This window comes from Hypomesus transpacificus, chromosome 12 (genome assembly GCF_021917145.1).
Source record: "Hypomesus transpacificus isolate Combined female chromosome 12, fHypTra1, whole genome shotgun sequence".
Classification (NCBI taxonomy): Eukaryota; Metazoa; Chordata; class Actinopteri; order Osmeriformes; family Osmeridae; genus Hypomesus; species Hypomesus transpacificus.
The window spans coordinates 3,223,382-3,237,541 of record NC_061071.1 but is presented as its reverse complement, the minus strand read 5'-3'; the positions used below and the strand labels follow the sequence as shown (position 1 = coordinate 3,237,541).

Here is a 14,160-nt window from a genome sequence, read left to right as displayed (position 1 = left end):
CAGTAATACAAACACAAAACTGTAGAAATTGCATATTAACCCATGGGATTTGGAGATAGTAAGTTGTTTGTTTGCCTGATTAAAAAGAAAGGAAAGAAATATGTCAACACAATGGTAAATTGTGTTGATATATTTGAAACTTTCAGTAATCACTGATCAGATTGTTGATTGTTATGCAAAACGCAGATGATTTGTTAAAGTGCAATGCAGTTATAAATACACGCAAATCCAACATACACAAGTAAAATCCAACTTTGCCCAATATAAAGTGTTCAGTGGGCATTGTGGAATCCTTTTAGTGTGCCTAACTACCATCTCAAACCAATTTTTAAAGAAACAGCTGTGAATAAAATCATCATCACTCAGCAATCAATTACCTACTGTGTGATATCTTGTATCACACACCAATACCTTTTTATCAATTTACAAAAAAGTGGCTATTATTTGTCTATTGGCACATATAGGGTTTCCACATGCCAGGGCTTTCTGCTTTCAGTTCATCCTCCAATCAGCAGCCCCCTTTACCGAATTCATTTGAATACAACTTGGGATTTATTGTTTGCAGTCAGCAATGTCAAAGATCGAGTCCTCCTGTAGAATCACAAGGCAGAACACACTAGTCAGCATATCCTTTGCGGCTGTTGTAAAACAGAACAGTTTAATGCACTCATGTTACATACAGTCCCCCTGGTTGATCATTTTTCTCTGACGAAATGTTTCACCAACAGAATATTTAGAGTGTCTTCCAATTGTGTACCATTCCCATGATTCTCATCATGGCTTGATAATGAACTGGGAATGTTCTCCTAAATTTGTACCAATGTATTACTCTAACAGGAAACTAACAACAAAGGGCACTGAATTGGAACAAAACTAAAAAGAGGCCTGTTGGTACTCACTCAGTGCTTCTTGTAGGGGGTGGCCTTAAAGTATTCATCTGGGGTGACTGTCTTCACCCCTCCAAAGTAGTCCAGCACCCACACTTTGGTGATGTTCATCTTGGCAAAGAACCAGTTGTGGTCAGTTGGCCAGTCTACCATCTCTGGGTGACGACTAAAGAGGGCTTTCTTGGCAAACACTCCCTCTGTTCCGTTGACCTGAAATACAGACACAAGATAGCAATTCATCCAAATATGGCTGTCCTACTTGAATAGCTAGATTTATTTGTGCGTGTATGTGTACTCAGACTGTGAAATTAATGTGTGTGAAAGGGGCCTGAAGCAGTGTTTCCCACACATTGACTATTTTGTTTAGGTGCGCCACAGAATCAACACCGGCCGCCACATATTGCACCAAAGATTTGGTGTTCATGAGCAGTCCTTACCTCCACCACAGAGCCAGAGAGAATGATGTGTGCGCACAGAGGGCTTTGGGGATCATAGCCCTGGTTCTTACAGAAGTCTGTCTGGGCCAGGGACATGGAGAGAGAAGCCTGGGGGTTGACCTTAAAGAAATTCACAATACAAAATATGAATTTAGGACTATGGCTATGGTATTTTACTCACACACGTCAATGGACTCAGGTAGGCCTGTTATGTATAAGCATGCAGGGTGTCAGCAGAAAGTAGCCGTTTCCCCAAACTCAGTGGAAATCTGCAATTTTTTTCCTCTCACTGGGTGATTTGACGGTCGCTAAATTTGCTGAGTCACTCACCACACACCAAAACCGTCTGACTCATGATAGCTCTAGTGAGTTTCAAAAACGTACATTACATGGGATGGATGGGTCGTTGTGAACCTTCGGGTCATAGTGACCCAAAGGCAGCACAAGGGTTAATCATTAGACCATACAAAAATACTCAAGTCTCAGTCTATTTTAGGGTCAGGGATGTAGAATGAAATGTACCCACCTCCAAATCCTGTACGGAAATTTCCATATGGGTGAGGTACATGTAAGGCACCCCTGTCCCAAAACCGACCGGGCCGTCACTCATCGAAAATGCGTTGGAGAACGGTTGTCCTTTCACAGGTTCGTGGGTTGATATGGTAGCCATTGAAGCCCAGTTGCACTGGTTTGCGACGAATCGTGCCACTCTTGCAACTTCTTCGTGTGGAGGTATTCGATAGAAGTTGCAAGAAACAACTAAACAAAACAGAAACACCACCAGCTGCATTGCACGGGTTGAAGTCATTCTCCTTCAAAACAACGATGCGTGTCGCAACTTATGGAGCTGTCACATGATCAGAAGAGTCATGTGACTTCTGGTGGAGAAATGGGAGGGGTGCAAGGAACAGGTGCCATCAATCATACAATTACTGTTTTGAAATAATATAAAACAAGGTGAATATAATCATTAGGCTACTATTCAGAACTACTCTACATTCTAATACATCGGTAAGTATGAGGTAGCCTATGCGCTGCTGGCATTTTCTTGTGTGTGAGTTTAATCTGAGAGTAAGAAACACTGTTATATATGTTTTAAAATCTAATCTCCACGGTAGTCAGTATATATTTTTTATTGCTTGACATGATGATCTGAAATGGTCGCCCCCCAGGTCTCAGAATTTAAAGATGTCTGGTCGTGGCAAGGCAGTTGTGGCAAAGGACAAGAAGTCCACCAGCAGATCAAGCAAGGCAGGTCTTACCTTCCCAGTAGGCCGCATTGCTCGCCTGTTAAAAAAGGGGAGGTATGCCAACCGTATCGGGAGTGGTGCTGCTGTATATCTGGCGGCAGTCATGGAGTACATGTGTGCTGAGGTGCTGGAGTTGGCGGGAAATGCTTGCCGTGATAACAAGAAGTTGCGCATTGTTCCTCGTCACATTCAGCTGGCGGTGAGAAATGATGAGGAGCTCAACGTACTTCTGGGTAGCGTGACAATTGCAGAAGGAGGTGTTTTACCCAACATTCAAGCACAGCTTTTACCCAAAAAGACTGTTGCGTCTCGTGAAGACCACTCTCCCAAAGACATTAATTCTCAAGAGTTTTAATGTATTGGTTACACTTGTCTTTTGATTTTTTTAAATGGATTCAATAAAAGTTTATTATAATGTGGTTGACTTGCCAGTGTTCATTTGGGCCTATAGCATACCAGCCTTGGTGCGACTCAAGGCTAGGGTAAATTAGTCTTGTCAGTGATGGGTTACAACAAGGGATGTTTAACGGGCTGTGAGGATGGATGAGAGCAGTTGGACCTCAAACTAAATATTCCTCAGATTTAAGGTCGGCATAGTCTCTTTGGTTGTGGATAAAGAGGCTGTGAAATGAACTCCCACTTCATATGCTCTTGAGTCTAGTTCTTAGATTAATATATTGTATATACAAACCAGTTGGATCAGTTAATTTCAAAAGTTTTATTTGACAAATTGTATAAAAATAAGCAATAGTTAAATGTGTGGAGGGCTTGATGATGCACTGGTGTTTCCCTGTAGTCACAGCATCAGTCCCTGGCAACCATCATTAACACACAGACATGGGACCTTGTCATGGTCACTTCCTGCGTCAAGAGAATAGTTCCAGGTTAACTCCGTCCCGGACGTCACCACTCTGTCAACGGGAGAATACAATTTAACAGGATGTCTTCAGAACAATTTCACGAAGGCATTAGATAAGCAGATGTAAACGTACTTGTTTGTGAAGAAGGCAATCATAGGGAAGTTGGGGTCATGACAGTCAGTGAAGACGTTCTGCACAAAGAGGTTTGGCACACAGCTGTGCTGTTGCACAACATATAAAATTGAACGATTAGAAAGGATTGATGTGTGAATTTGATTCAATATACGGTTCATAGTATCACATAAGTGTTCGTGAGGTAAAAAGGTTAAAACAATGAACATCTGTGTCTCTGGACACTTACGTTGATGAAGCGCCCTACATTTCCATCTTTGGTGGCGTCTAGGTAATACATCTGATCTGCAGGGTTCTGTTTGAGGTCTGGTCTGGCAGTCTTTGAACTCGTCCCTCTCTTAAGATCTTTCATGTCTGGATCTTTGCTGACCGCCTCAGAATGCATTTGTGGCATTTCCTGCACCACTTTCTCCTCTTTCTCCAAAGCTGGAAATGAGATGGAATGGTTTACACAAGGCTGTCATGGGATTCTCAGTGCTCTGGGTCTGGGTTGTCTATGGCTGCTAGGGGAGAAAAGGTTAGAACTTACACTGGTACTAGTTGGCATTACAGCAGCCAAGTCAGGTCGAGATAAAAGCATGTATAACCCCTTCAAAATCACAAAATGATAAAAACAACGACTGGAAATAGGAGCCTCTGCTGCAAAAAATATGCAGTACAAGCAAAGTATTTTGTTTGTCTAAATATGCCAGAAAATGCACTACCTGTTGGAGAGTGGTCTAATTCCTGACTTCCCACGACTACTGCCTTGACCTAGGAAAATACAAATACACATGTTGGCAACAAGTATACTTTTTTACAACTGTGATATTTAGATATAGATTAAATAGATTTGCATAATTTGGATTCTATGTTATTGTCTTGTGAGATAAGTTTGACATTAAGACAAAGGTACCCATTTATTCGCACCCTACTACATTGATTCTGTGTGCTGTTTGCCATGTGTGCAGTCTTACCATGCCATTGAGCAGAAGGGGGTCTGGATCAGGCTGTAGGGAATCAGCAGGCCTTTGGATCACAGGGACGTGGAGGGGCGGTGAGGTGGGGGCAGAGGGTCCCAGCTGCTCCGGACAGCCTCGTCCTTCCGCGGGTGCCAGCCATTCAGTCACAACCTCCACCTCGTCATCGGAGGGAAGCTCCGCCCTTGGACGCTTGGGTGGGAGGGGCTGGTCAGGGTCTAGACAGGCCCTGAGAACTACACCTAGATGGAAAAAGGGGATGGAGATTATGTCGATTGTATAGAGGAAGAGAGATCGAGGAGGGTTAAAGAGTAATACAATTTAGATCAGTGGTTTACGGACTAGAATTTAGAATAATTGAACACAGGTACACACACAGATCCATTGTTTGATCCCACCTGCATAAGTGCATACAAAGGTGCCCCTGTCCAAATCGTCTCGGCAGCGCACCCCCCAACCCTTGTCGGCGGTTTGGAAGACCTGGAGACGCACACGGAGACCATGCTGGACCACACGGTTCTGACACAGACTTCGTTCACACCCGCACCATGGACCGCATTCAAAGATCCTGGAAAAAACACAGGATCTGTGACACACACCGTCCTAATAACAAGACTAATATGAACATTATGCTACAGTACAAACAAACAGCCATTCGAGCATTCGTAGTGTTTGGACCCAGCACGTCCAGTAACTCACCCAGTGGGTACAGGCTCAGCTAGCCGCTGGTGGAGGTAGTGCTGCCCCCTATAGGCCATTCTGATGCAGGCGCAGCTCTGAGCATCCAGACAGCCATCTGTGCAGTCACAGCAAGCTTTGAACAACGGCCCGCGGCTGAGAAAACAGCCATGAGGCCAACGCTCCTTCCTGTACCGAAACTCCTCTGGCCGCGCCCCTTCTTCTCCAATGCATAGTTCCACTGGTGTAGGCTCCACCCCCCGGCTTAGGTCCCTCTCCGCAGGCACCATCGGCACTGGTCGCCACGACAACGGTCGCGGACAATCCAGTTGTACCTTAGGGTTGAAGCTGAAGTAGTCCATCTGCAGAACACTGTGACTCCCTGTCACCAGCAGGAAGCTGAGCACCTCCCATGGCGTATGTAGACTCCGTCCACACGGGGTCTGGTACGTGACGCCCGACTCTGCAAGGTCACAGGACTCCGAGTCCACTGACTCCCCCCACTCAGATTCTAGTCTGGACTTCATAGCCTGAGGCCCGGCACATTGACGCTGGAAGCTCAGGAGGAGGGGCACCTTCAGAGGGTTGTGCCACCGGAAGTAGTGGGCAGACCTGGGAAGGTTGGGAATACAGGCCTGGCTACAGTCGTGGGGCTGGTAGTGGAGCTGGAGGGGAAGGATCGGGGACGCTACATCTTCTTTGCTGACATAGCTGGGAGACAGGGGGTCCACAGAGCCATCAAAGTGGATAGACGAGGGCGACGTGGGCTGTATCTGCAGGGGAGGTAGTGGGGTCTGTGGGCTGACAGCCTCAAAGCCTGAGACAGACATCATTTCTAGACAGAAGAGATGAGATTTTGTCAGCTCAACACAACCTATTTGTTGCTATCATGCCACATTTCACTTGCACTGGTTCCAAAAATGTACAGTACTACTGACATTAGACAGGCTGCTGTGAGGATCTAGCTATAGGTAGTTATAAAATAATACCTATTGGTTCACCAAATGTATAATTCAAAGCATAAACTATACTTGCAATAACAAAGAAATGACGCAGATTTAAATGATATACCCTTCCATTGCACATGGAAGTACAGTAGCCCTTACCTCCCCCAATAACAACTTCCACAAAAGAATCATTGGTTTCAGCTGGAGCTGACCTCAATCCAGATTCTAGTAACGTGATCATTTTCATTCCCTGGACGTACTCTGGAAAACAAGAATCCATTGTTTTATTAATCACAAGCCACGGTGTACATTAGCTTACATGGAATGTTTATTATGAGTAGGCCTATCTCTGTGTGTGTGGTTATGTTGCATAGCTAGCTACCTCTGTCAGTTGCTGTACAGGTCTTGATTGCACTTCTCAGTTGAATTAAATATTCACACAATTCATCAAAAACGTGGTCCACATCAACGTCCATCCAAAAGGTTTTCGCTTTGGCTGAAATCACAGTGAAAGTGTCATTATCTGTAGCTAGCTAGTTAGCTAACCTGGGTAGGAAAATGCTGTCGCTGACATCAACTCAAAGACCTTTCGCTATTGTAAGACAAACATCTGTGAAAGAGAATTAATTCTCTAGGCTTGTAATGGGCGAATTATGTGCGATGCCTTTCTTACCAACTTCGGGTTGTTCTGTTCCATCCATTTTCATTTATGTCAATGGCTAGACTAGCTAGCTGATGATTGTATTGCTAGCCAATGCAATTGTGCAGCCAGCACTAGTCTAGCAATCTAGCTTGCTTTAACTTCCTTTCCAGATGGCTTTAGCCGAGCATTGTAGTACAGTATAGACAATATTTTAAGGGAACGAAAAAGTTAATTACTTATGCCTACTTTTTGGATGCCAGCAATATAACTAGTAGTTATATATCTGGTCTATCTGGTTAGCTAGCGGCAGGTCCAAATAAAACGTCGCCCCTTTACGTCTTAATTGCTGTCCTAGCTAGCTAGCTAGCTACTGACTATGAGCTCTGATTAGCTAGCACTAGTTGGCTGGCTAGTTAATCAGTCTACCCGCGGCAATATGATGTATAGTCTAGCTGTATTGCTCAAATCCTAACACTTTGTAGTGTTATTTACATTTTTTTGTCGTCCTCAACTGTTCAGCTGCGTTCATTGCTTGTTTGTGACTCAATTCATCGAGAAAGTGGAGGACATTACTGTAAGAAAATCATCCTGACTATTTTTTTTAATGCGCCTTTGTTGCTTTAATTTGTGATCAACCTCGTCCCCGCGTAAAAAGAGTATGCACCTGACAACAACAACGTTTGTGGGATAAGATAGTACTAGCTTTCAATAGATTTTGCAACAGCTTGTGCAATGTTTTGTAACTTCTGCGTCAAATCTAACGGGATATACAGCTATGTAAAGTCATGCTGATACATCTGTACTGATGGGGCCACGTGTCTAGCTGTTATGTAGTTAGGGTTAGCCGGATTCATAGTTCGCTTGCTACTTCCTGTATTGTTTTGTAACATCGACAAAATGACCTTACGCAAGTTATTTCCCGAAATTATTATCAGTAGTCTGCTGTTACTGCAGGCGAGAAGAAGCAATTCTCTTGGGTAAGGAGCATCCTGACTTTTCCTGTCATTTTCATTCTAATACGAAACGATACCGTCAAATAACTAATTGTTGTGCTCTTCTATGGTGATCGTACTCTCATTAGTCATCAATTTCCAAGTATGGGTTACGATTTGCATTTAAGTTTTAAACATTCATGTATTCAATGTTACTTTTTTTTCACCCATAGAAACAGCAGTGTGGCAGATATGACACCGGTGCGACGGTCAATTGGTGAAGCGCTTTGGGGAATGTGCGCAGCGGACTCGATGTCAATGCCCGTACATTGGTACTACTCTGTCTATGACATAAGGAAAGACTTTGGAGGTTGGATAACTGGCTTCAATGCGCCCAAGAACAGGCATCCATCCAGTATTCTCACTCTCTCCAACTCAGGTGCTGTATGATCCATTTCATACAATAAATTATTACACGATTATGTAAGAAGTTTCTTATAAACCTACTTTGAATGCACTGTTTGGTTTTGTTTATTATGGTTCAGAATGCAGTAAAGCTTGGCAAAAAAATGTGTTCATTCATCAGTTGTTTCTCCCCATCTTTACTACAGCTGGCAGTGGTCGGTCAGCATGGTCATCGTCAGCTAACCGCCCTAACGTGGTGGGGAATGTTATCCTCCACGACAAACTCAAGTTCTGGAAGGCAGCAGCAGGATCAGTCCATTACCACCAAGGTAGAAGCTCACTCTCACACCCATACCACTCACATACACTAAAGTGATGTCATACATTCATATGTGTCCTGATTCAGAAACAGAGGGAATTTATCATCAGTTACTAGTGAAACAAATCAGAGCTCTCTATGTTGCAGGAATGCAGGCAGGTGACAGCACCCTGAATGCCATCTGCTCTCTGAGAGTGGCCCAGACACTGGCAGGCGGCAACTTCTCCAACATGTCCAACCCAGAAGCGCGTGCTGCCGTTTTGAACGATTATGTTCAGTTCATGACCACGCCAGGTACACATGAAGACACTTATGCAGAGTCATTCCATAGATCCTTCTTTTCCGACTGGCAGGACTCCAGACCTACCTCTCCCAGCAAGGTACACACACACACACATCCCACATCTACTGTCATATATTACAGTTTGAAGTATAAAAAAACTCTAAAATAAAACTTAAACTGCCTTGAACCTGTGTTTATCTCTGTCCCAGATCCTGGAGTTTGCAGAACAGCGCTATAAGCAGAAGATGAATGTGTCCTTTCCAGACGGCCAGCTTGACGCAATTGGCTGCATCCCCATGACGATTCCCTTTGTTCTTCTCTCTGCTTCAGCCAATGAGGAGCAAGCTGTGAGAGATAGCCCCCATTTCCTGAATGTTCATTTCCGAAGTTTTAAAGTTATTGTCGATCTAGTCACAGATTCCTCTTTCTCAGATTCATTCAATGCTGTCTCCATCGGTTTCTTTCCCTATTATCCTCCATTTACTGTTTCTTTCTCTCATAGCTGTCGGCAGCTGTCGAGTTTGTCAGACTCACACACCCTCACCCCAAGGTGGAAAAATACGTGGCTCTATATGCCCGTGCCCTTCATGCCACCCTGAGTGGCGGCAACCTCAAACAGCATGCAGAGGCAGCCCTCCGCTCGCCCACGCTGGACGCATGGGACACGTGCCAGCACTACATGCAACGTGCAGCCAGGTACTAGCTTTGCCCTTACAGTGATGGATGTTCTATTGGTTAGGATTATTGGGACAAGAGAACTTAAAGTATTTGTGTTCCATATTCTTTTTCTCACTGGCCAGGTTTCCAGTCTCTTCAGAAGAGAGGCTGAAGGTTCATCAGAGTGCCGTGGAAGCTCTGGGCTTGGCCTGCTATACTAAAGGTGGCTCATCCCGTTGTTTAATTCATGCATGTCAGACTCTGATATCCGATTTAAATAATGGGGTTTGATGAAAGTTTGCTCCTATGCCCTTACAGGTGCTCTTAGCAGTATGTTCTACTTGGCACATGAGTTCCATGATGACCCTCGTGGAGGCATCTTGACTAACACCAACTGTGGTGGTGAGTTTAGAATCGTGCATGCATCTTTGTGTCCGTAATTACAGTAGTACATTTGAAAACATGGGGCAAACCAATGAAACAGTTCTGTGTACTGTCGAGGGTGTATTTCATTTGGTGATTTCTATTGCCACTGTGTTGATTAGTCTTGATGGTGCTTTCCAGGTGAGAACTGTAACAGAGGGGCAGCATTGGGGGCTCTGCTTGGGGCCCAGGCGGGTCACAACGGGGGGGCAGTGCCCCAGGAGTGGAAGGATGGAATGCGTCACGCCCAGGAGCAGATCCGGGAAATCCTTAAGGAGGTGGACCAAAATTGAAACAGTGACCCCTAGTGGTCTTGAAAGCAAAGGGAATTACATGAGCGAGAGAGAGCGAGAGAGAGCGAGAGAGAGCGAGAGAGAGCGAGAGAGAGCGAGAGAGAGCGAGAGAGCGAGAGAGAGAGAGAGAGAGAGAGAGAGAGAGAGAGAAAAATATTAGTTCAAAAATATTTATTTTATTTAAACCTTACTCCTACTTCCTTTCGGACAGACAGACGGACAGTACAGTAGACTTGCCTCCTTCTAAAACCGCCATTCAAGTGTCTGACTTGTTCAGCTGTTTACATCATTCGTTGTGTTATTGTCTTCCCTTTTGGGACTCTGTCCCAAGCGTCGATGCACATGAAGTGGCATGGTTTGCATTCACATTCCACTTTCTTCCTAATTTTCACAACCTCAAGTTCTCTTAGAAGGGAGTTAAAACATCAAGGTCACAACAACGCTAGCATAAATCTCCCTTCTACCTTTGATGCCGAATGTTAATGTATATATTACTAAGCTATCTTCTGTCTTATATGTGATAAACACATTATAAGCATGATCAGATACTGAATGTAAAAAGATTACCATTTGCTGCTTTTATTTGTAAGATATTTTGATGGTGACCTTTTCTTTAGGATTAGCTACAATCTTATTAAACTTACTTATCTCATGAACGCACACAGTGTGGAATTGTTTAATGTAACACAAATACGGTGTTAGTTTGCTGCGTTGAGCGTAACCACCTGGCCTGTGCTGTGTTAGGATATGATAATGAAATTGTTTATTCATACCTCATATGTTATCGAATGTTTTACTTTTATGCTACACTTAACACTACAACAATATATGTGTAACTATTCATGATTATTTTGGGCAATTACCCCCATGTTTTGATCTGTGTTTCTCATGTTTGTGAAATAACCTCTTGCAGTGAAATCAATGCATTGCTCTGAAACATAAAAATAAACTGTAAAATTATTGTTTTTGACTTGTTTTTCTCAAAACATAAGTAAAAAACTAAGTTTAATTGAACCATACCTAACATCTATGTAATGGTTAGGGTTATGTTAGATTGTTTGTTTGTATTTAGAAAATAAAAATACTTGACAATACTGATACTGAATAATGGTATTAGCATTGATCAAATCATTCATAAGGCTGTGTAACATTGCTCTCTTCTGGTGTAAAAGCGGAGCTGCAACCTTGACTTAACTCCAATTATTGTGCAACATAAAGCCTGACAACATTCTGTTTCCCCTTATGTGCTCTACCTGGGAGGGGAGAAATGACCTCCCTGTTTAGTGTCCATTTGTATTTGGACAAGAAGAGTTCATGTTTTTGAGACAACTGAACTTCGACCAAAGCCCTGTAAACACAGGAATGGAGTCTCTGACACACAGCCTGGCGGTGAAGCTGACCTGCATGGTTCTTCTGTCTCTCTGTACAGTTGCTGACTCTGGGCTACCAAGAGGTGAGTTGGACGTGCAGGATCAACGTGATAAATTACTGTTAACTGGGCCCAAATGTATTAAAGCATGCTGATCTTGGACACTTTTGACTTGATTACAAGAAAAGAAATGAGCTCCTAAGCTCCATTGTGGTTTCTATGTGATGCCTTGTCCCAGCCGCCGCAGTGTTCCGGAGCAGACAGGAGGCCAGCGGGGTTCTGGCCCACCCACGCTTGAGGCGCGCTAACTCCATACTGGAGGAGCTGAAACTAGGAGATCTGGAGAGAGAGTGTCTGGAGGAGACCTGTTCATATGAGGAGGCCAGGGAGATCTTCACTCGCCCTGAACAATTAGTGAGTGATACAACATAAGCTCTGAGCTATGAAACAACTCACCTCAACATGAGGTCTGTAATAAATGGAATGAGATGACGTTCGTGTTGCGAGATGTGCATTGGGATAACTGAGAAAGACAGTTTATTTTAACATCTCCATCTCCCTCTCTTATGATAACTTGTATGTGCTTGGGTACAGGACAAGTTTTGGAAAATATACTCAGGTATGAAAACTCTTTTACAAACTCAACTACCCAAGTTTAATGGAATGTCATTCAGCCCTACTCCATCTGCCGGTGTCTAGTTTGGTTTGTTTCTCTGTGTAGACGTGGATGATTGTGAGTCTGGGCCGTGTTTGAACGGAGCACCCTGTGTGGATCAGGTGAACGCTTACATCTGCTTATGTCCCCTTGGATTTGAAGGACGAAACTGTGATAGAGGTGAGTAGAAGACACCTGAATGTGACTACATCCTGTGGGGTAATCTTACTCTCATTTAGCATCATTAAGTTGTCTGGTAAATCATTGAATGTATGGCAGACATTGTAGAAATCCTTTATGGTTTAGCTAACTGTGGTTTTGTGTGCATCTGTTCCTACTACCTCCAGCGAAACGTACCTCTTATGGCTGCTTATATAAAAATGGAGGATGTCAGCATTTCTGTAGAGAGTTCCCTGATCTGACTCACACCTGTTACTGTGCCCCTGGTTATAAGCTGGCTAAGGACAACAGCAGCTGTCAACCACAAGGTCTGGCTAAAACTCTTACTGCACAACAATCCCCAAAACCCTTGCAGCTTTCGGGAAACTTTGTTTTAGCACAAGACCATGGTCTACTTTCAAGGTAAAAGGGTTAGGGTTAGGATTTCTACTGACATTTCTACTTCATTTTCTTGACATAGTTTCCTTCCCTTGTGGAAGACCTGTGAATGAGTTCCAGCCAAGGGTAGTGAAAGGTGAAGAGTGCCCTAAAGGACAATGTCCATGGCAGGTACTGCAACAAAATATCAACATTTTCTCCCACATCATAGTCTTAATCTCTTACACACAAACTTGAGCACAGACACGTTCAGACTTTTGTTGTTGTTGTTGTCCATTCCTAACTCTCTCCTGTCTTTCTCACTTGAACACATGCCACGCTCCACCCGTCTCCCCAGGCTCTGTTGGAGTACAGGAAGGAGTATAAATGTGGGGCGATTGTTCTGGCGCCTCAGTGGATCTTAACTGCTGCCCACTGCGTGTGGAGGATGGATGCTACTCACATTCAGGTTATTGCAGGTAAAGCACATAGAGAGTTTAAAGGTGAGGTAAGTTTATCAAGACACCTTTCATTATTTTTGTCCAGACCCAACGGGTAATGTACACTAAAAAAACCATTTATTTGCACCATTACCTTATATTCTGAATAGATTCAAAGGCAGTGAATGATAGTCAAACAACTTCAGTAACTTTCAACACCTGTTATTAACACAATATAAGGTATAATAATAAGGTAATTCGAATAAACAATATTCTCTGGTGTGCAGTCCACTCACAGTGGGTTCTTCCATGTTTCAAGGTAAACACAACCGCTCTATGAAGGAGAACACAGAACAGGTGAGGCAGGTAGCAAGGCTGATCATCCACCCCCAGTACAACCACACCACTACAGACGTCGACCTGGCCCTACTCAAACTACGGAAGCCATTACGGCCTGGACCTTTCGTGGTGCCCGTGTGCCTGCCTGCTCTGGACGGGTCCTTCGAGCGAACTCTGGCCACTGTGCGCACCTCCGTGGTGAGCGGCTGGGGCCGCCTGGCGCAGTCTGGGCCTTTCTCCACCCTGCTCCAGAGGCTGGAGGTACCACGGGTGCCCCTGCAGGAGTGCCGTGCCCACTCGGGCCTCAACGTGACTCGGAACATGCTCTGTGCGGGGTTTAGGGAGGGGGGCAGGGACGCGTGTCAGGGGGACAGTGGTGGGCCGCTTGTTACTCATTACAAACATACCTGGTTTCTTACCGGGGTGGTAAGCTGGGGAAAAGGCTGTGCCGGTGAAGACTTCTATGGGATCTACACCCGCGTAGCTAACTTCTTGGGATGGATTGACCGTACCATGTCAACCGGCTGAGAGAAGGGTATTAGTTTGAAACCTTCTGAAAGACTACTGGTATGATACAGACACAGTCAGATACGGTACATTCAAGCTATGTAATATTATGTTAAATCTCATGTTAGCAGTAAAAATTGTCGAAATGTATAATTATAGGAATGAACAGTTTGTGCCAAAAAATAAAAAATGCCCTTCTCATACTCTT

At 44.1% G+C, this 14,160-nt stretch overlaps 5 protein-coding genes across 6 annotated transcripts; 3 read left to right on the top strand and 2 right to left on the bottom strand.

The window, feature by feature from the left end:
• Nucleotides 1-14: 14 nt before the first annotated feature.
• Nucleotides 15-2,187, bottom strand: creg1 (cellular repressor of E1A-stimulated genes 1). Its single transcript, XM_047030466.1, has 4 exons — nucleotides 1,851-2,187; nucleotides 1,325-1,444; nucleotides 900-1,097; nucleotides 15-591 (listed from the first exon to the last, which is right to left on the bottom strand). The coding sequence occupies exons 1-3, from the start codon at nucleotides 2,130-2,132 to the stop codon at nucleotides 900-902; spliced, it is 600 nt and encodes a 199-aa protein (XP_046886422.1). The 5' UTR covers nucleotides 2,133-2,187; the 3' UTR covers nucleotides 15-591.
• Nucleotides 2,188-2,497: 310 nt separating this feature from the next.
• Nucleotides 2,498-2,993, top strand: LOC124474400 (late histone H2A.2.2). The gene has a single exon (XM_047030467.1). It carries the CDS (start codon nucleotides 2,513-2,515, stop codon nucleotides 2,927-2,929), a length of 417 nt encoding a protein of 138 aa, XP_046886423.1. The 5' UTR covers nucleotides 2,498-2,512; the 3' UTR covers nucleotides 2,930-2,993.
• Nucleotides 2,994-3,068: 75 nt separating this feature from the next.
• setdb2 (SET domain bifurcated histone lysine methyltransferase 2) lies at nucleotides 3,069-7,169 on the bottom strand. 2 transcript variants are annotated; one of them, XM_047030464.1, is made up of 10 exons: nucleotides 7,040-7,169; nucleotides 6,533-6,646; nucleotides 6,310-6,411; nucleotides 5,225-6,038; nucleotides 4,924-5,093; nucleotides 4,523-4,767; nucleotides 4,271-4,319; nucleotides 3,796-3,992; nucleotides 3,567-3,655; nucleotides 3,069-3,485 (listed from the first exon to the last, which is right to left on the bottom strand). In XM_047030464.1, exons 2-10 carry the CDS (start codon nucleotides 6,624-6,626, stop codon nucleotides 3,371-3,373), a joined length of 1,875 nt encoding a protein of 624 aa, XP_046886420.1. In that variant the 5' UTR covers nucleotides 6,627-6,646; nucleotides 7,040-7,169; the 3' UTR covers nucleotides 3,069-3,370. The 2 variants fall into 2 exon arrangements, with proteins under 2 accessions (XP_046886420.1, XP_046886419.1); XM_047030463.1 differs by having other exon boundaries at nucleotides 6,824-7,154.
• Nucleotides 7,170-7,480: 311 nt separating this feature from the next.
• On the top strand, nucleotides 7,481-10,203 carry LOC124474398. Its single transcript, XM_047030465.1, has 9 exons — nucleotides 7,481-7,770; nucleotides 7,959-8,164; nucleotides 8,337-8,459; nucleotides 8,597-8,829; nucleotides 8,942-9,079; nucleotides 9,235-9,428; nucleotides 9,533-9,612; nucleotides 9,708-9,791; nucleotides 9,954-10,203. Exons 1-9 carry the CDS (start codon nucleotides 7,691-7,693, stop codon nucleotides 10,103-10,105), a joined length of 1,290 nt encoding a protein of 429 aa, XP_046886421.1. The 5' UTR covers nucleotides 7,481-7,690; the 3' UTR covers nucleotides 10,106-10,203.
• Nucleotides 10,204-11,460: 1,257 nt separating this feature from the next.
• On the top strand, nucleotides 11,461-14,071 carry f7l (coagulation factor VII, like). The gene is made up of 8 exons (XM_047031195.1): nucleotides 11,461-11,558; nucleotides 11,713-11,888; nucleotides 12,069-12,093; nucleotides 12,196-12,309; nucleotides 12,477-12,617; nucleotides 12,770-12,858; nucleotides 13,025-13,145; nucleotides 13,426-14,071. Exons 1-8 carry the CDS (start codon nucleotides 11,468-11,470, stop codon nucleotides 13,971-13,973), a joined length of 1,305 nt encoding a protein of 434 aa, XP_046887151.1. The 5' UTR covers nucleotides 11,461-11,467; the 3' UTR covers nucleotides 13,974-14,071.
• Nucleotides 14,072-14,160: the final 89 nt, after the last annotated feature.